At 45.6% G+C, this 22,380-nt stretch overlaps 1 protein-coding gene across 6 annotated transcripts in view; it reads left to right on the top strand.

Moving 5' to 3' along the window:
* The window catches only part of EVL (Enah/Vasp-like), a 228,273-nt gene that overhangs the window by 178,813 nt on the left and 27,080 nt on the right, over nt 1-22,380 (top strand). For all 6 annotated transcript variants that reach the window (XM_073577960.1, XM_073577961.1, XM_073577957.1 and 3 more), the window contains exon 5: nt 15,025-15,083. In XM_073577960.1, the coding sequence (XP_073434061.1) occupies nt 15,025-15,083 (59 nt within the window). The remainder of the gene's footprint in view (nt 1-15,024; nt 15,084-22,380) is intronic.

Below are 22,380 nucleotides of genomic sequence, written 5' to 3'. Positions count from 1 at the left end.
ATCAGGGCATCAGGCTGCGGACATCAGCTCCGGACATCAGGCCGCAGTCATCAGGCTTACGATCTCTGGCAGCGATCGGCAGGTTCCGGGCATCCGGCAGGCAAACCAGGGTTCCATGCAAGGAGACAAGACAGGTTAGCAACACGATGCGTGTTAAGGAACACGCCAGGGTCAGACTCAAGGACAGAGGCCTGCGCGTGCAGAGGGATACGCCAGGGTCAGGTAAGACAGAGTCCTGCACGTGCAGAGGCACGCCAGGGTCAGGCGAGGCAGAGTCCTGCGCGTGCAGAGAGGCACGCCAGGGTCAGGCGAGGCAGAGTCCTGCGTGTGCAGAGAGGCACGCCAGGGTCAGGCGAGGCAGAGTCCTGCGCGTGCAGAGAGGCATGCCAGGGTCAGGGTTCAAGGACAGGGTTAGGGCCTGTGCATGCAAGAGGGCACGACAGGGGACATGGCAAAGCCTGCGCGCACTTTTAAAGAAGCACGGGGAGGTATACCATGGGCAGGCGAGGCCTGCACGTGCTATAGAGAGCACGTAGAGCACAGTGCAGAAACAGCATGAGGTGCAAGGGAGCACAGAGAGCACGGCTGGGGCACTGGCTAGCTGATCGGGCTGCGGCACTGACAGACTGGCATGACTCCAGCGAACCCGGCTGAGGCATGGCAGGCGACACAGCTGTCACTGACAGACGAGCACGGCTGAGGCACAAGCAGGCGGGCACGGCTGAGGCACAAACAGGAGGCTAGGAAGGCCAGGCGCATGCAAAGGGCACACGGAGCAGCAAAGCAAGGCAAGACGAGAAACAGGGCAGAGCATAGGCAGAATACGGAACCAGGAACGGAAACATAGGCAGAAACACGGAGTCAGGTCAGAGCAAGGAACAGAGCTAGCAGCGGAGCGTAGGCCGAAGCCCAGAGCCGGGCCAAGGTAAAGCCTTGGGACTAGCCAGGGAACGTGCTAGAGAGCACCGTAGAACAGAAAGCAGGAGTAACAGGCAGAGACAGAGAACAGAGGAGAAAACACAAGGCAGAGCATAGCGAAGACAAGACATGGCAGAAACAGGCAAGGCAGAGAATAACAGAAGGACTACAAGTCCAAGCAGTACAAGGATGAACATGGCACAACAGACAAACATCAGACAAGGCACGGGACAAGAGACGGAGTACGAGCACGGAGCGTGTGCAGAGACGCATGACAGAGCAACGTGCAAGGGCACAGAATAGAGGGAGCGACCCAGCAGACCAAGCAGCCATGCAGGGAAGCAACACAATACTCAGGCCCTGAGCATAGGAAGGGGCGGTCTGATATAGGGCATAGCACCTCCACTTCTGGGTCAGGACCAGGGGAGAACTTCCAGTTCAGATCCTCCAGGATCACAGGGAGCAGTCACATGATCAGGATTCCAGACATGCAGGGATGATTGCAGAACCAGTGCTGAAACCTAGGCAGGTCACATGATCAGAGTTCCAGACATGCAGAGATGATTGCAGAACCAGTGCTGAAACCTAGGTAGGTCACATGATCAGAGTTCCAGACATGCAGAGATGAATGTAGAACCAGCCTTTGCTGGAACATAGGAAGGACACATGATCAGGGGTTCTAGACATGACGAGACGATCACAGAAGGCAGAGCAGAAACACAGGCATCCCGCAGCTCAACAGTCATGAGGTGAGTGTGCACACTGCTCTAGGGAACATGCAGGATAGCAGACATGAGATGCGCGTGCACACCGCTCCAGGGGTCATGAGGCAAAACAGACATGGCGGACATGACAGACATGGCGAGCATGACAAGGACACTGCCGCTAGTCAGCAAAGCAAGGAAGCAGGCACAATGTCGATCGCTAGCACTGTGGATGATGCTGTAGTGGCTTGAGGCTTGCCACGCGCTGGCTCTAATCTAAGTCCCTGTACACATTCGTAATATCAGAGGGAGGGGATCTTAATGAGTCATTCGCAGGTTCATACATCCATCATCATTCACACAGTAGCAACTGTAGACTATACTAGCGCATGGCCGAACGGTCATGCGCGCTTTTTATAGCCGGGACCTTCCGGAAGCTTCCAGATCTCCGAGATGGACCAATGAGATCTGGAGCAGGACATGGGCACATGACTCCCGATCTCCAATGGGAGAACGTCTCGTGAGCATGCCCAGTAGGAGAACAGAGGGACTTAGTCTCTGGAGCAATCTGCTGCAAAGTAATCTCCTCTGCGGTAGATAGACAGCAGGAGACCGCAGAATGTGAGGCTCTGGATTCCTGCAGAGCAGATGCAGAAACCTGACGCCTAACAGTTACATCCTGTATTATACTCCAAAGCTGCACTCACTATTCTGCTGGTGCAGTTACTGTGTACATGTAACAAGGTGGCAAGGGGTCGTAGTCGAGGGCAAGTCCACTAAGTCACAGTCAGTGAGCAACCCGGCACCTTGCACATAAAACGACAGGTAAAGTCCCAGTTCTGCGATACAGCCAGTTACCTTCATCACACGCTCACTTCAGCCACTGGGGATGAGTACTCAGGAAAACACCACAGGCCACAGCACAGATCTGTTCTGTTCCAACGGGAAAACTTTGCTGTAAACAACACAATGCTTCCTGCTCTGTCCCTGCAACTTCTGGAGGGTGCTCAGCATCAATGGCTCTCATCCAGATTTGAGAACCGCAGCAGTCCTTCTGGAGACGTTCCCACAGTACCAGGGCCTGTCCACACTGCCCGATAGTCCGTGGCAGCTTGTACCCCCCGAGCGGGGCACCCTCTGTTCCTGGACGTGGAGAGCGTCTTGCCCTGGGCAAGCCTGCCGGGGCTCTGCCCTAAGGACAGGAAATCCCTCTCCAGTAAGCCTGTTGGTTCCCCTTCTTAGCTCCCCCCCAACAGCTTAACTCTGTGTTGCCTTTCTATTCCTAAGCTTGTGCATAACAAACACAACACATTACAATATACACAGTATAAGAAAAGGCATAACAAACACAGCACATTACACATTGCACATTACACATTAATGCATGACATGACAATATAAAACATTCAAAAAATAAACTAGGCTGCCACGCTAATAACAAGATGCAATGTGACTGTTAACCCAAAATAATTAAATCACCTTATAGTCCAGGTGATGGCACTTACTTGCACGTGCCCGGAGTTGTGGTTGCACAGTTGTTCCGTTTGTGCAGATGGAGATGCATTAAATTTGTACGTACACAGCATGGGCAACTCCCACACAAATTGAAACCCCTATTCCTGAGATGTTGATTAATTGTTGGTTTTGGGTTAATATCACTTATTCCCATTTTAATAGTAGGGACTATAATATTCCCAATATTTTTAACTTTTCTATAAACAAATTTCGGCTTATCGGGTATAAGTTCCCCTACAATTCTATCTTTCTTTAAAATGGGCCAGTATTTTTGAATTATATAAGTAAATCTTTTTCGGTTACATGATACTGAGTAATGAAAGGTATTTTCCCAATTTCTTATGCTATATTAGAAGGTTCAGGTATTGATTTTATTCCATAATCAAAGTCCTTCTTGGCAAGGCTTTTGTGTCCTCCCTTGCTTTTTCAAGAGATGTCAATTGATACCCTCTTTCTAGAAATTGGTTCTTCAAATAATTGGACTCCATATCATAATCTCTATCTTTGGTACAATTACATCTTATGCGTGTAAATTGGCTCAGAGAAGAGAGAAATAGGGTCCCTATCACAGTGCTCAAAATAAAAAAAATAGTAAATCAAACCCCCCTTTATCACCCCCTTAGTTAGGGAAAAACGATAAAACAAAAAATATTTATTTCCATTTTCCCATTAGGGTTAGAGTTGGGCTAAAGTTAGGGTTAGGGTTGGGGCTAGAATTGGGGTTATGGTTTGGATTACGGTTACAGTTAGGACTAGGATTAGGGGTGTGATGGGGTTAGGGGTGGAGTATAATTGGGGGGTTTCCATTGTTTAGGCACATCAGGGGCTCTCCAAATGCGACATGGCGTCCGATCTTAATTCCAGCCCATTTTGCGTTGAATAAGTAAAACGGCGCTTTCCCTTCCGAGCTCTGCCATGCGTCCAAACAGTGGTTTAGCCCCACATATGGGGTATCAGCATACTCAGGACAAATTGCACAACAACTTTTGGGGTCCACTTTCTCCTGTTACCCTTTGGAAAATAAAAAATTTGGGGCGAAAAGATCATTTTTGTGAAAAAAAAAATGATTTTTTATTTTTACGGCTCTAGGTTATAAACTTCTGTGAAGCACTTGGGAGTTCAAAGTGCTCAACACACTTCTTGATAAGTTCCTTCGGGGGTCTACTTTCCAAAATGGTGTCACTTGTGGGGGTTTCCACTGTTTAGGCACATCATGGGCTCTCCAAATGTGACATGGCGTCCGATCTCAATTCCAGACAATTTTGCATATGAAAAGTCAAATGGCGCTCCTTCCCTTCCGAGCTTTGCCATGCCCCCAAACCGTGGTTTACCTGCATATATGGGGTATCAGTGTACTCAGGAGAAATTGCACAACAACTTTTGGGGTCCAATTTCTCCTATTACCCTTGGTAAAATAAAAAAAATTGGATCTGAAGTAATTTTTTGGGAAAAAAGTTAAAAGTTCATTTTTTTAAAAAACTTGTAAAAATTCGTGTGAAGCACCTGAAGGGTTAATAAACTTCTTGAATATGGTTTGGAGCACCTTCAGTGGTGCAATTTTTAGAATGGTGTCACTTTTGGGTATTTTCCATCATATAGACCCTTCAAAGTGGCTTCAAATGTGATGCCGTCCCTAAAAAAAAAATGATGCTGTAAAAATGAGAAATCGCTGTTTAACTTTTAGCCCTTATAACTTCCTATCAAAAAAAATTTTGGTTCCAAAATTACGCTGACGTAAAGTAAACCTGCAGGAAATGTTATTTATTAAGTATTTTATGTGACATATCTCTGTGATTTAAGGGCATGAAAAATCAAAGTTGGAAAATTGCGACATTTTTAAAATTTTTGCCAAATTTCCGTTTTTTTCACAAATCAACGCAAATCAAATAAATTTTACCACTATCATGAAGTACAATATGTCACGAGAAAACAATGTCAGATTATCCATGGAAGCGTTCCAGAGTTATTACCTCATAAAGGGACAGTGGTCAGAATTGTAAAAATTGGCCTGGTCATTAATATGCAAACCACCCTTAAGGGTAAAGGGGCCACATCAGTCAATACACAGCAGTTGGTTAGAATAGTAGGCCGCATTTGGACCCTGTACAACAATATATGTGTGGGCCGAGGATCCGCCACTATTTCTTTTGCTCCGTACCCCCTCCAGCGGCGGTCCCATGGCTCCCAGAACTTTCGGCTCTGGTGATGCACCTGCGGCTGCCACACTCTGTCCAGGCGCCGCTTCTTCCTGTCTAGCTGCAGGAGCTGTGACCGTTGCAGTTGGCCGCTCACAACTTTGGACCTCCCGCGGTCATCCTTCCTCCAGACTGGAGACCATGCTTACAGCTACCGCATATGGCCCTCGTGTCCTCTGCTCCTTCCCAAAGGTGGTTCGGTCCCACAATTGTAGAGGACGCTTAACCCCCGGAGCTTTTTTCGTTTTTGCGTTTTCATTTTTCACTCCCCTCCTTCCCAGAGCCATAACTTTTTTATTTTTCCATCAACATGGCCATGTGAGAGCTTATTTTTTGCAGGTCGAGTTTTGAACGACACCATTGGTTTACCATGTCGTGTACTAGAAAGCGGGAAAAAAAATCCAAGTGCGGTGAAATTGCAAAAAAGTGCAATCCAACACTTGTTTTTGTTTGGCTTTTTTGCTAGGTTCACTAAATGCTAAAACTGACCTGCTATTATGATTCTCCAGGTCATTACGAGTTTACAGACACCAAACATATCTAGGTTATTTTTTATCTAAATGGTGAAAAAAAATTCCAAACTTTGCTTAACAAAAAAAAAGAAAATTGCACCATATTCTGATATCCAAAGCGACTCCATTTTTTGTGATCTCGGGTAGAGTGAGGACTTATTTTTTGCGTGCCAAGCTGACGTTTTTAATGATACCATTTTGGTGCAGATACGATCTTTTGATCGCCCATTATTGCATTTTAATGCAATGTCGCGGCGACCGAAAACCCATAATTCTGGAGTTTTTAATTTTTTTCTCGCTACGCCGTTTAGCGATCAGGTTAATGCTTTTTTATCGATAGATCGGGCGATTCTGAACATGGCGATAACAAATATGTGTTTGTTTGATTTTTTTTATTGTTTTATTTTGAATGAGGTGAAACTTTTATATTTTTTTATTTTTATAGGAGGCTAGAAGCTGGCACAACTCAATCAGCTCAGCTACATAGAGGCAATGAGCTGATCGCCTGTATGTAGCTGAGTTACTGACTAGTTAATAGCCGTGGGTGGATCGCGATTCCACCTGCGGCTATTGCGGGCACGTCCACTGTTCAAAGCACCTGACATGTCCCAGGAAAGATGTGGGCTCACCGCTGGAGCCCACATCAAACGCAGGGACACCAACACCGGCGTAATAATACGTCCGATGTTGGTAAGGGGTTAAAGTAAATGGATCCGGCGTTAATGTACTCCTTATCTCTGGTGCCGGTCTCTTGAATGAATCCATAACCCCTAATGATACCACTGGTCACTAGGTCAGACTTCCTCGCTGGGGTGCCGTAACTCCTTCACAATGCGGTGTTTTCGCTGCTTTTTTCTCCCTGGTAGTGATGAGCGAGTATGCTCGTTGCACGGGTTTTCCCAAGCATTTGGGCATGCTCAGAGATTTAGTTTGTGTCGCCGCACCTGCATGATTTGTGGCTGCTAAACAGCCTGAATACATGTGGAGATTCCCTAACAAACAGGCAATCCCCACATATATTCATCCTGTCTAGCAGCCATAAATCATGCAGCTGCGGCAAACTATACCTCCGAGCATGCCCAAATACTCGGAGACCACCCGAGCATGCTCGGGAAAACCCGAGCAACGAGCATACTCGCTCATCACTACTACCTGTATCCACCAGACCTCCTCAGGAGATCGCACCCTAGGCTCCTACAGGCATGCGCTGGGAGAGGCAGCGAGAGTCTGTGATGATGGTGGGGTCGAGGGAGGTGAGGGGGTAGAATTAGGTGCGGCCGTCTGGTCAGACGCGGGTTCTCTACTCACCGCCTCTGCGGCTGGTGACGGTCTTTTTCCGCAACCACAGGAGCCGGTAGCCACTGTCGCGACGACCCCTCTCAGGATAGCCTCCAAGGTCTTCCGGGCTTTTTCCAGTTCCATCAGTTCCACGACCTCATCATCGGCAGCCCGCTGTTCTGGCCGTCTGGAAGGACACCACTCCTGCCACTCAGGCATCCACCAGGCCTCGAAGTGCAGGGAGCCTGTGTCCGCCCAAGCCACGCTTCCAGTCCTGGCGTCCGATGCCACCGCAAAAGGACATGCTCCGCCTCTGCATGTCGTCAGGCAATGGCGTCTCCTCCCGACACACTGTTCTGTCCTTCTGGGCTCCACTTGTTCGGGGACGGAGTCACTCCTGGCTGCTCCACCTGTTTCCTCATGCTCTGCTGCAAAAGCTCATACTATATTTGTATAGATTGAGAGATATATATATATATATATATATATATATATATACAGTGCCTACAAGTAGTATTCAACCCCCTGCAGATTTAGCAGGTTTGATAAGATGCAAATAAGTTAGAGCCTTCAAACTTCACACAAGAGCAGGATTTATTAACAGATGCATAAATCTTACAAACCAAAAAGTTATGTTGCTCAGTTAAATTTTAATAAATTTTCAACATAAAAGTGTGGGTCAATTATTATTCAACCCCTAGGTTTAATATTTTGTGGAATAACCCTTGTTTGCAATTACAGCTAATAATCGTCTTTTATAAGACCTGATCAGGCCGGCACAGGTCTCTGGAGTTATCTTGGCCCACTCCTCTATGCAGATCTTCTCCAAGTTATCTAGGTTCTTTGGGTGTCTCATGTGGACTTTAATCTTGAGCTCCTTCCACAAGTTTTCAATTGGGTTAAGGTCAGGAGACTGACTAGGCCACTCCAACACCTTGATTTTTTGCTTCTTGAACCAGGCCTTGGTTTTCTTGGCTGTGTGCTTTGGGTCGTTGTCTTGTTGGAAGATGAAATGACGTCCCATCTTAAGATCCTTGATGGAGGAGCGGAGGTTCTTGGCCAAAATCTCCAGGTAGGCCGTGCTATCCATCTTCCCATGGATGCGGACCAGATGGCCAGGCCCCTTGGCTGAGAAACAGCCCCACAGCATGATGCTGCCACCACCATGCTTGACTGTAGGGATGGTATTCTTGGGGTCGTATGCAGTGCCATCCAGTCTCCAAACGTCACGTGTGTGGTTGGCACCAAAGATCTCGATCTTGGTCTCATCAGACCAGAGAACCTTGAACCAGTCTGTCTCAGAGTCCTCCAAGTGATCATGAGCAAACTGTAGACGAGCCTTGACATGACGCTTTGAAAGTAAAGGTACCTTACGGGCTCGTCTGGAACGGAGACCATTGCGGTGGAGTGCGTTACTTATGGTATTGACTGAAACCAATGTCCCCACTGCCATGAGATCTTCCCGGAGCTCCTTCCTTGTTGTCCTTGGGTTAGCCTTGACTCTTCGGACAAGCCTGGCCTCGGCACGGGAGGAAACTTTCAAAGGCGGTCCAGGCCGTGGAAGGCTAACAGTAGTTCCATAAGCCTTCCGCTTCGGATGATGCTCCCAACAGTGGAGACAGGTAGGCCCAACTCCTTGGAAAGGGTTTTGTACCCCTTGCCAGCCTTGTGACCCTCCACGATCTTGTCTCTGATGGCCTTGGAATGCTCCTTTGTCTTTCCCATGTTGACCATGTATGAGTGCTGTTCACAAGTTTGGGGAGGGTCTTAAATAGTCAGAAAAGGCTGGAAAAAGAGATAATTAATCCAAACATGTGAAGCTCATTGTTCTTTGTGCCTGAAATACTTCTTAATACTTTAGGGCAACCAAACAGAATTCTGGTGGTTTGAGGGGTTGAATAATAAATGACCCTCTGAATAAACTTTTCACAATTTAAAAAAAAATTAAACAAAGAAATAACATTCTTTTTTGCTGCAGTGCATTTCACACTTCCAGGCTGATCTACAGTCCAAATGTCACAATGCCAAGTTAATTCCGAATGTGTAAACCTGCTAAATCTGCAGGGGGTTGAATACTACTTGTAGGCACTATATATATATATATATATATATATATATATATATATATATATATATATATATATATATATAATATATACACACACACACACACACACAAACTATAAAAATATATGCAATACAAAACTAAACACCTCACACTCAAGCCTGCCCATTCCTAACTCCCACACTGACCTGAGAGCTGGTCCTGTGTCTCATGCCTCAGTCCATGTCCAATGTCCATAGGCCAGATCAGGCAGTGCCAATTTTCCCCCAAACACCCCAGTGTCCCATAGGATAAACCCACCTCCCCCCTTTTCCCAGCACCAAGCCTAACACCTACACCCAAATCTATATCCCTATATACAATATATACAGCAGCAAACAGTACAATAACCACAGAAAACAAAGCCCAAGTTCAGCGCCTGCAGCCCTGCATCACTGTATACTGATCAAACAAAACAAAAATCTAGTGTCAGCAGCAGCCCACCACTAGGAAAGGAGATGACCAGACTAGCGCACACTAAATGAAAAGCCCCTTTAGAGGTGAGTGGCCAGTCTCTTATACTCCAGAGAGCGTATCTTCACCAGAGTATGGTCCTAGACACATCGTCCACTGAGAGGATTTTCGTTGCGTCGATACTAAGCACCGTGCATTCCACGTGTGATACCTAACCACTGTGCTAACTAGAAATAAGGTGCAGTGGTCCCGACCACAAAGGTCTCCGAACACTCAATGTGCACATTCCGCATAAGAGAGACCGGCCAGCCGAGACCAGCCAATGGAGGCGCCCACCCTGCTGTACACCTCTGTGTTAAAGGGACATAGAAGCTGCCTGGTCCATCCCAATCCCGGCTAACGGTCCACGTTCCACCCTCCTAAGAAGTGGGTCAATCGCAAACACGTACAGCAGCGGGCTCAAGGGACAGCCCTGGCAAACACCAGAACCAACCTCAAATGTGCTGCCAATCCAACCGTTCACAAACGGGAAACTCTCTGTCCCACCATACAAGGTCTTAAGCCAATCAATAAAACCCACCAGCAGGCCATATCTCAGAAAGACACACCAAAGGTATTCATGGTTAACCCGATCAAACGCTTTTGCCTGGTCCAGCCCTACCCTGCTCCACTGACTCCCGGACACTGCACAGCACTAAATGTGCTGCGGCCTGGAACAGAGCAGTGCTGGGCCTCCAAAAGGAGTCGGGGTTTAAATTTTACCAGCTGATTGAACAGCACCTTTGCCAGAAGATCCTGTCTGCATTGAGAAGCACTATGGGATGCCATTTCTCAATGCAAGATGGGTCCTTACTCTTTGACAAGATGATCAGGGCAGACCTCCTCACTGACTTTGGCAGAGTGCCCAAGGAAAGACACTCATTGAATACCTCAGTCAAGAGGGGAACCAAGGTGTCCTTAAAGGTCTTATAGAATTCAGACGTTAAGCCACCTGGACCAGGCGATTTCTTTAAGGTAAGCCCTTCAATCGCCAACTTAACTTCCTCTTCCCTGATCATCTCTGTCAAAACATCAAGAGAGGGGTCTACCCCTGGTTCGGGGACGGCTTCATCCAGAAAAGCCGACATCTCATCCCAATCAAGATCCCTCTCCCCCAAGAGGTGCAAATAGAAGGATCTGACAACCTCCAGAATCCCTTATCTGGATCACCTCAGGGACCCCGTAGTGTCGACCAGTCCTGTAACTACTTTACTATTCACTGACATCTTGCAGTTTCTGTAATGGTGGGTCTTTCGAGCAGTACTTCCCATAATCCCTCTCAAAATCCAAATATGCGTGTCTCTCGTACTGACACCTCATAAGCAAAAGATTTCACTCTGGAGATCTCCTTGTGGCTACCTCCAGTTGAGACAAGATGCTCAAGTTTTCTCCTCAGACCCTGACACAGGCGGTACCTGCTCAGACTCCTGAGGCTCGAGAGCTGGCGGAAGATTCTCACCACCTTTCCTTAAACATCTCTAACTTACTACTATAAAGATCCAGTAACGGTACTTGGCTCTGAAGAAAATCCTCAAAGGACTGTTATCTCCGCTTCTTCCAAGAGAGACGAATTGTTCCTCCAAAAGCCTCTTCCCATCCGGAGGGTCTCTGTAATATTCAGAGAAAACAAAACTAAAGTGGTCGGAGAACTCCACCTCAACAACAGACACTGCTGAAGAGACAGCTTCCTCCTTTAAATAAAACCTGTCTATTCTGGATCTACAGTTACATCTAGGATAGTTGAACCCCTCGTGGCATGGGGTGAGCCAAATGTGGACATCCACCATGCGAGCCTCACTAGCTATACTATTAAGGGCGACACTATCATGTCAGCTTGTCCTCAGGTACCTCCTCTATCTCAGGGCCTCGTGACAGTGTTGAAGTCCCCTTCAAAGACAACCTGCCGACTTGTAAAAAGGTAGGGCTTGATCCTCATAAAGAAACAATTTCGGTCCCACTTAGATTGGGGACCATAGATGTTAATGAGCCGGAGCTCTTGTCCCTTCATGAGGACATCTAAGATCAGACACATATCCATTTCTAACTTAATAACCCGTCAGCATTCCACCAGTGCGGTAAAAAGGGCTGCCACTCCGCTAATCGGCTCAGCCACAAGAGACCAATAAGAGGGCCCGAGCCTCCACTCTCTCTTAGCTTTAAACATGTCTGCCATGTTTGGCAGCCTGGTCTCTTGCAAAAAGAAAATGTCAGCTTCAACCTGGCTGAGAAAATCAAAGGGTGCAAATCTGGCTGTATTTGACTTTATGCTGGCGACATTAATGGACCCCAGCGTCAAAGAAGTGGGTACTGCCATCATTGGTGATTGAGTTCAATGGCTTTCTTCTTCCCACTCCCCTTATTCTCTGCCTTCCCCCTCTTAATGACACAGAAGTGTCCATTCCCACATGTTTTTTCTTTTTATCATCCTCGTTTCCGGACTCTGGGCCAGTCCCTCCCTCCAAGGACCTTACATTCCGAGAAGGAGACTCGGCACCTCCTGTAAGCCCCGCCGAAGCCACAACCTCACCCTCAGCTTCCTCCTCAGAGGAAGAGATGTTCTCAAAGGCTTGCAAAGACCAACCAGAGGGGAGTCAGTTTTTCTTTCCTTTAGGTACCTTGGTCAGAGCGGGAGAAGATGTTTTATCTCCCTTCTTTTTGGTGCTGAGCTTACGCTTGTCCTATAGCCACTGCCTATTAACCTCATTCCATATTTTCATAAAGGGAGGATTCTGAGGAAGTGGCGCTTTCTTCTTGGTGGATCCTCATGACCTCCTCATCCAACTCCTCATCCCTCGGGGCCTCAGCAGCAAGACTGGTGTCCAGGACAGGGGCCACCCCAGTAGCCCAGGGCTCGCCCAGCTCCCTCTCCTGTCTGTGCTTGTCTAGATGCCTCAGCTGGGCAGGCATCTTTTTATTGCTTTTCCACCCTGGCCCCTCAGCTCCCTCACCCCTGCTAGTCCCACAGGTGGCACCTAATCTCAACACAAGATACAGCAAGATGGCCGACATTCCCACGCAATGCACATTTCTGCACAGTGCAGTTTGCGCTGAAGTGTGTGGAGTCGCCGCACCTGTGACAGAGCTTCAGTTGTCCCTGGTAGACCAGGTTACAATCACTACCCAGGAAGGCACATGATGGAATGTGGGCAACCGTACCACCTGAGCACTTAAGTTTTACCATAAAGGTCCAGGCACCCAACCAGATACCAAACTCGTCATGGTTTTTCTTTGGCATCTCCACCACCTCTCCATACTGTCCAAGCCATGTCATGATGTCATAACAAGAAAGAAACTCGTTACAAGTCATCACGGTCACTTTCTTTGGCGGTTTTGGCGAGACATCGCCTGAATGGCAAAGTCTCGCCAGCTGGGCTCATTTTTTTGTCAACTCATAATTTGACCAGAAGAGCTCAAGCTCCACTGGCCGACAAAGCTGACATCAAACTCAGGCATGCAAAAGGGATGTATCAAGGCGTAGATGTCAATCACCTTGAAGCCAAATCTTCAGCAGGAGCTCCACAACCTTAGACCTTGGAGGACACGCATCACTGCTCCTCCACTGAAGACAGACCACATTCCTACGCACACTACCCGGCTCGGCTGTTGGGAGGAATACCACACTGTATCCCCCCATTTTGCTCTCGGAAGGCCCCGAGGCCATACCTCTCTATCCAGAATGATAGATCAACCTCTCGACCGTCTACCATTAGTGATCTCTCCCCCTTCTTTAGAGCCTCCAGGAGATGACGTTGCAACGTGCTGTTCTCAGAACCCAGAGACGAGGAGGACGCTCTATTTCCCCCGGAGGTGACAGTGGCATAACTACTGACGGGTGCTGCCACCACGGTTGGGGGCAACCGGACCAGTGACCACATCAACTCCAGCAGTATCACTATTACCCACCCTCCATAACTCCCTCACCTTCCACCAAACCAGCAACTACACCACTAGACAAAGAATTTTCCTTGTTCATACCCACCACCACATTCACTCCTGCTGGACCAGTGACAACAGGGGGTGGCATCTTGACCTCTGCATCATCAGGTACTGATCCAGAGTTACATCCTGTATTATATCCCAGAGCTGTACTCACTATTCTGCTGGTGCAGTCACTGTATACATACAATACTTATCTTGCACTGATTTCATGCTACATCCTGTAAAAAATTATAGTGGCTCGGCAGAGCTTCCTTTAGTTTTTTCCAATAAACTTACTGACTGTTACCAAAAGCATCAAACAGAATTGTGACTGTAGCTCCATAGACTGATTCCAGGTTACATCCTGAATAATACTAAGTGCTGATTCTGAGATGCTGTGTCCATAAAATAAAATCATTTCTAGCTGCGATACCAGACTCCGACTGGAGAGGCGCTGTTTCTCAGGACCGATTCCAGTCCAAATACAAGTAGTGTGTGTCAAGGATTAAATGGCACAATTTGCCAGTGAAGTGAGTGATCATAGCTTAATTACAGTGCCTCCAGAAGGCCATGGACTAAGTGAAGGCCCTACTTTACAGGTGGGGGTGGAGGAGGAATTATGGCTGAGAAAAATGAGCTGTGGCTGCTGACTGGAGATGAACACTGAGCTATAATAATGTCTCTAAAGGAAATGGTAACCCCTTACTAACAGAACCCGATAGGCTCATAAGTATTAAATACACCGCCTCCAATTTAAAGGGTAAGCGTGACAGCAGGCTAACCTCTGCACCTGAAGTGGAGGTCCAGATATAAGCCAAGAACAAGAGTGCAAATCCTGGTCAGCCCCAAGATCCAGCTCTGTACTGCAGCTGCGACAAGAAAAACTGGTGATAATTCTTCCCTAAAATTAAACACGCTCTCCGGAAGCCAGATGACAAATGGGTTTTAACACATTAAATTTAGATTCTCCTGAGGTTTAGCTACGTGTTTAATTCCACCTACACACAATACACAAGCGACTTCCCCTAACACCGAGCCCTTATGAGAATTTAAAGGGGATATGTCCATTTTTATCACTAAAATATTTTATTTTTATTTTTTAAAATTTTTGTTTGAATTATAGATCACACCTGCATTAATATCACTGCACTAATACCACTGAACACACAGGGTTTTAATGAGCAGGTATGCATTAACTGAGCCCGACATGGATTCCAGACCCAGACTGGCAAAAACCAAGCTCTATGTTTTCATTTAATTGCAAAGAATAACTTATTCTTTGATCCATTGCCCACCACTGGCATCTAGATCATGTCACCTGGAAGGTGGATCATGATCCTCTTACCTGTGGATGGAGCAGGAGGACATCTAGTGGTAGAACCCAGGCACTGCACACAATTAAATGTGATCCTTTTATTATTTTGTAGGCAAATAATAGAAGCGCAGCAGCGACAAGAGACCCTGGAAAGGAGGACATCGACTACAGGCAAGTGTGATCAATGAACTGTGTGTGATTGTTGCATTTTCGGTGCCTTTTAACCGCTAACTGAATTAATAGAATGCTGTTAGGGTGACGCCCCTTTAATCTGCTTGACTATTTATCCTAGTTAATAATGAATAATAATGTGTTCCGAAATATCAAGTTTGCAAGATCAAAGAAAAATATCTGTATCCCATCTTGGATATGAGAGTCATGTGACATGAATGGATGGATTATTTATTAAGTTAAGGTGTGTTTTGAGTAAATGATGACATACTTTGTACTTGTGGGAACATACCCTTACCGGTGATGGCGCTCAGGGAACCAGAGCCCTGATTCATCCTCATTTTAGAACCATTTTTACTCCAGAAAAAAAGAAGCAATTATGTTTGCGCCTTATTATTTCAGTTCAGTCTTTTTTTTTTAAGCCATTTTTTTCCTAAGTTTTGTCATTTTCCGCCTTTTGTTCAATAAAGTGGGCGCAGTGTTCCTTATGCCAAGGTTGTAGCCTATTTTTGTGCCATTGTACTGCCGTGCCCTAGTGGAGTGGAAAATCTATCTTGTTTTTTTTTTGTGCAGTCCAAGACTAACGTGCGATATTTACAAGGATCGTGTCTTTTTTTGCTTGATAAAAACTCAAACAGAGACAAAAAAAAAGCACTTTGATTTTGTGTAAAACCATTGCCCATACGCAATTTTAAATAATTTGGCAGGACAAAAAAAAGTACACAAAAAAAAAAAAAAAAAAAAATCAGTAAAAAAACAAAAAACAAAAAAAAGTTGCTTAAAAAAATAAAGACAAATGATAAATAAGGGCTAGAGAGAGAGCAAGAGAGCGAGAGAACTTTATTCTTTCATGAGTTATTTACAAGTTTATGACCTCTTATAAAATGTATACAAAGTGCTGCCCATTGTGTTGGATTGTCAATGCAACCCTCTTCTCCCACTCTTGACACACTGATAGCAACACTGCAGAAGAAATGCTTGTCTAAGGGGGTCAGATTCCTAGTAGGAATGCTCGGGCCTGACACCCATAATGTGGTGGTGCACCATCTTGCTGGAAAAACTCGGGGAACGTGCCATCTTCAGTGCATGAAGAGGGCAACACATTATCATGTAGCAATTTCAGATATCCAGTGTCATTGAGGTTTCCACTGATGAAGAATGGCCCCACTATCTTTGTACCCCATATACCACACCATACCATCAATTTTGGGTGTCAGGTCCAAGCATTCCTACATGAACAGTTTCTTGGCAAGTGGATTGGACGTCATGGGCCAGTCGAATGGCCACCAAGGTCTCCCGATCTGACCCCCTTAGACTTATCTTTGGGGTCATCTGAAGGCAATTGTCTATGCTGTGAAGATACGAGATGTGCAGCATCTGAAACAACGGATACTGGAAGCCTGTGCTAGCATTTCTTCTGTGGTGTTGCTATCAGTGTGTCAAGAGTGGGAGAAGAGGGTTGCATTGACAATCCAATACAATGGGAAGCACTTTGAACACATTTTAGAAGTGGTCATAAACTTGTAAATAACTCATGAAAGAATAAAGTTACGTTACGTTAAAACCAAGCACACCATTGTTTTTCTTGTGAAATTCTCAATAAGTTTGATGTGTCACATGACCCTCTTCCCATTGAAAAAAATAAAGTTGGATCCAAAATGGCCGACTTCAAAATGGCCGCCATGGTCACCACTAGAGTTGAGCGATACCGTCCGATACTTCAAAGTATCGTATCGGATGGTATCGGCCGATCTTTAAAAAAAGTATCGGTATCGCCGATTCCGATACCGGAAGTCCCATTCAAGTCTATGGGACTTCCGGTATCGGAATAAGAAAAACCCTTTCCTGCCCTTGTACAGCCTCTCTGGGGTCTGTACGGGCCTTTCGGGGGGCTGTGCCGGCCTGCCAGGGGGTCTGTGCAGGCTCTGGTGGTCTGTGCCGGCCTGCCGGGGGGCTGTGCAGGCTCCGGTGGGCTGTGCCGGCCTGCCGGGGGGCTGTGCAGGCTCCGGGGGGCTGTGCCTGCCTGCCGGGGGGCTGTGCCGGCCTGCCGGGGGGCTGCGCAGGCTCCGGGGGGCTGTGCCGGCCTGCCGGGGGGCTGTGCCGGCCTGCCGGGGGGCTGTGCAGGCTCCGGGGGGCTGTGCAGGCTCCGGGGGGCTGTGCCGGCCTGCCGGGGGGCTGTGCCGGCCTGCCGGGGGGCTGTGCCGGCCTGCCGGGGGGCTGTGCAGGCATCGTCCGATGGGACTACAAGTCCCATCGGGCGATGCCTGCTACCATGACAGTGATTGACACATTAGCCAATGATGGGACAGTAGTAGTCCCATCATCCGGCTAATGTGTTAAATGTAAAAAAAAAAAAAATTACATGCTACATACATACAACATGCATACTACATACATGCTACATTCATACTACATACTACATACATGCTACATTCATACTACATAAATACTACATGCAACATACATACTACATATATACTACATACATACTACATATATACTACATGCATGCTACATACATACTACATGCTACATACTACATACATACTACATGCATGCTACATACATACTACATGCTACATACATACTACATGCATGCTACATACATACTACATATATACTACATGCATGCTACATACATACTGCATGCTACATACATACTACATATATACTACATGCATGCTACATGCTACATACATACCACATATATACTACATGCATGCTACATACATACTACATGCTACATACATACCACATACATACTACATGCTACATACATACTACATATATACTACATGCATGCTACATACATACTGCATGCTACATGCATGCTACATACATACTACATATATACTACATGCATGCTACATACTACATGCATGCTACATACATACTACATGCTACATACATACTACATGCTACATACATACTACATATATACTACATGCATGCTACATACATACTACATGCTACATACATACCACATACATACTACATGCTACATACATACCACATACATACATGCTACATACATACTACATATATACTACATGCATGCTACATACATACTGCATGCTACATACATACTACATACATACCACATATATACTACATACATACAATACATTCATACAATACATACATAGACATACAGTACATATAACATAGAGTAACATACTTACCAATACTTGTCACATTGTTCCCCGAAGCCATTGTCGTCTACGGAATAAATATTAACATAAACCACAAAAATACTCACCCACGATCCGAAGCAGTCCACGAGTGTGTCCCACGACGATCTTGGGTAGAGAACTGCAGCATCAGATGATGCTGCCGTTCTCTACGGGCTGCAGGAATCCAATGACGGAAGGTAGGTATCCTTCCGCACTGTATTCCTCCGCCACTTAAAAAAAAAAAAGTCCCTAGTCTCACTTTATGCCATTGCTGCGTGGGAAATTCCCACACAGCAATGGCATAAAGTGAGACTAGGGACTATTTTTTTTTTTTAAGTGGCGGAGGAATACAGTGCGGAAGGATACCTACCTTCCGTCATTGGATTCCTGCAGCCCGTAGAGAACGGCAGCATCATCTGATGCTGCAGTTCTCTACCCAAGATCGTCGTGGGACACACTCGTGGACTGCTTCGGATCGTGGGTGAGTATTTTTGTGGTTTGTTATGTTAATATTTATTCCGTAGACGACAATGGCTTCGGGGAACAATGTGACAAGTATTGGTAAGTATGTTACTCTATGTTATATGTACTGTATGTCTATGTATGTATTGTATGAATGTATTGTATGTATGTAGTATATATGTGGTATGTATGTAGTATGTATGTAGTATGTATGTAGCATGCAGTATGTATGTAGCATGCATGTAGTATATATGTAGTATGTATGTAGCATGTATGTATGTGGTATGTATGTAGCATGTAGTATGTATGTGGTATGTATGTAGCATGTAGTATGTATGTAGCATGCATGTAGTATGTATGTAGCATGCATGTAGTATATATGTAGTATGTATGTAGTATGTATGTGGTATGTATGTAGCATGTAGTATGTATGTAGCATGCATGTAGTATGTATGTAGCATGCATGTAGCATGCATGTAGCATGCATGTAGCATGTATGTAGTATGTAGCATGTATGTAGTATGTATGTGGTATGTAGGTAGCATGTAGTATGTATGTAGCATGCATGTAGTATATATGTAGTATGTAGTATGTATGTGGTATGTATGTAGCATGCAGTATGTATGTAGCATGTATGTAGTATATATGTAGTATGTATGTAGCATGTAGTATGTATGTAGCATGCATGTAGTATGTATGTAGTATGTATGTAGCATGCAGTATGTATGTAGCATGTAGTATGTATGTAGCATGCATGTAGTATGTATGTAGTATTTTTTTTTTTTTTTTTTAACATTTAACACATTAGCCGGATGATGGGACTACTACTGTCCCATCATTGGCTAATGTGTCAATCACTGTCATGGTAGCAGGCATCGCCCGATGGGACTTGTAGTCCCATCGGACGATGCCTGCACAGACCCCCGAAGCCTGCACAGACCACCTGCAGGCCGGCACAGCCCCCCGGCAGGCCGGCACAGCCCCCCGGAGCCTGCACAGCCCCCCCGGCAGGCCGGCACAGCCCCCCGGCAGGCCGGCAGAGACCCCCGGAAGGCCCGAAATGACGGCGCATCATGATGCGCACACACCGCGCATCATGATGACGTCAGGCCGTCAATCAACTTTGAACTTCCGATTCCGAATTCCGATATTGAAAAAATATCGGAAGTCGGTATCGGAATTCCGATACAGCAAGTATCGGCCGATACCCGATACTTGCGGTATCGGAATGCTCAACACTAGTCACCACCCATCTTGAAAAGTTTCCCCCTCACATATACTAATGTGCCACAAACAGGAAGTTGATATCACCATCAATTCCCATTTTATTTAGGTGCATCCATATAAATGGCCCACCCTGTATATTGTGAGCCCCAATGGGGACAGTGCCAATAATGTCTGTAAAGCGCTGTGGAATTAATGGCACTATATAAGTGGGTAAAATAAATAAAATAAATACACTGGATCATGAGAGCGTATCACACATTAGGCATACATACAGCAGCTCAGTAGGCAGTATATTACGTGAAATGCTTAGGTACATAGGCAGACATAATCGCCCTTCCTCTCCCTTGTATTTCGGCCTCCCTCCGGTGGAGATATCACGCTGTGACGCTGCTTTTTGTCAGGGCAGTGTTATTTCCTTCCCTATCCTGTTGTACGTGACTGGGATTGTTTTATGGAATCTCTGAAGTAGTCCCAGAAAATTCCCTAAGACCAGAAGGAAAGTGTCCCCCAAGCATCTGACAAAAAGAATGAAAAATGTGTCTTCTCATGTAACAATTATAGCGGAGCTGCACCTCCAATACTGACTTCACAGCCCCCAAATGTACAAGCCATATTACCAGCCGCAGTTCTGCTCAGATCACAAAATTGTATTCTTCAGTGAAAGAGAAAAACTAGAAAATTTGAAGTGTAACTATGGGGAAAAATATGGGCCACCAAGGAATAGAAGTCTTTATTCCTAACACTGCACCACAAGTATCTTCAGGTTGCATCTGGCATGCAGTTCCATTGGAATGAACGGAGGCCATCTGCAGTACCACACATAACCTGTAAACAGGTGTGGCACTGCTTTAGGAAGAAGAGAGGCATCTTTAATCCAAGTTTAGCATTACAGTCACATAACATGACTCCTATGATGATATTAGTCTTCTAGACTCACTAATGCAGGGTGTGGAGATCATTGCACTAAATGGCTATTTTTTCTGCACCGATATAGTGATCACAGCACTCCATCCATGTCACTGCTTTTAGTCTGAGGACTCTACAAATAGCTCCTTGTATTTCAGCTTCCTGTACCTCTGAGCGAGACATAGGGAGAAATACACTGCAATTTTTCAGATTTTGAGTGGAATATGGCTTTGGTAATTTTGTATCCTCCTTTGCTATATTAGCTACCTGGTTTTGTAGATAGTAATGCTGCTTCTTGTAGTGTTTCTGCATATGTGTGCAACCGAGACTGTTGAGGTGTATGATGGAGTCTGCATGAGTGAGTCTTTCATGCATTAGGCCTTAAGTGTCCTTATTTGCCCGTCTGATATGTTGTGATTTATTAATATGAAGAAAACACTAAAAAATGTGAAAACACTGCCCATTTAATTCTGCAGCCTCAGGATTTTGCCAGTATTGGTCCTGCGTAAAGATCCTTAAAAATATAATGTGGTTACTGATATATGGCACTGCTATATTGAAGGTACTTACAGGCTATGGGCATCTCTACATGTTTTCTTTATTGCATTGTATGTATTAGCTGTAATAAAATATTTCTGCAATTGGTTTTTAATTTTACAGTTTTGCTTCAGCAGCATGCATGTCTTACAACGCAATGCAAGCTGCTCGATGCTGCCCGGCATCAATCTGGTTAGCAGGCTTCCTGTGAGCTCAGTCTCCACGCCATCTCCCTACTCTGTTGCCTGCAGTTCAGATCTCACACCAAACGAAACTGCAGTCTAGGTTCTGGAACAGAGACAAGAAGGCGGCTGTGATGATTGAGGTTTAACAGAATCCAGCAGTTTACTGTGTATTTTATTACATGGCAGCTGTTGAAGAGAAACAAAAAAAAAAACAAAATTAAATGCTGACATTTTTCATTGCACATAATACATACAATCCACTCACTGACATGCAAAAGGAGTTCATAGCCTTTAAGGTTTTGTTGTTTTATTTTCTTCAGAAAGGTTTTACTTCCAACAGAATTGTATCTCTTTGTATCTATATGAACTAGAGAACATTGGTGAGGTTACTCGTTTAAGATCTACAATGGTGGCACGGTTTTGCACAAGTGCCCTAAACTCCCTGCTACAGCAGCCACCATTAAGGCGCTTACTATATTCAGATTTAGACAGCTCCCAGTGGGTTTGCACTTGTGCCACCACCCCCTGAGTAAACTGTACACTTGGCCCCATATTTCTATGGTGGAGTAAGCAGTTTCTGGGCACCTGATGCTTTGGGGTAAACTATAGGATTAAGAAACCTGTCAAATTTTTTATTCCCTAATAGCAAACCTTGTGGGATGGTCTGCCATTCTCAGTCCCCATAGACCGGAGTTGGGGAACACTGATCTAGAGGATCAGATAACAAAAATAAAGTCTTGCTCCAGCAAGAAATATTCTCATCATCCAGATGGTTAAAGAACATCCCACAATTATCTTCCCCAGGTT

Source organism: Dendrobates tinctorius, unplaced genomic scaffold (genome assembly GCF_039654945.1).
Source record: "Dendrobates tinctorius isolate UK_male_01 unplaced genomic scaffold, ASM3965494v1 ptg000058l, whole genome shotgun sequence".
Classification (NCBI taxonomy): Eukaryota; Metazoa; Chordata; class Amphibia; order Anura; family Dendrobatidae; genus Dendrobates; species Dendrobates tinctorius.
Note: the sequence above shows the minus strand (reverse complement) of the source record. Positions and strands in the feature narration are given on the sequence as shown.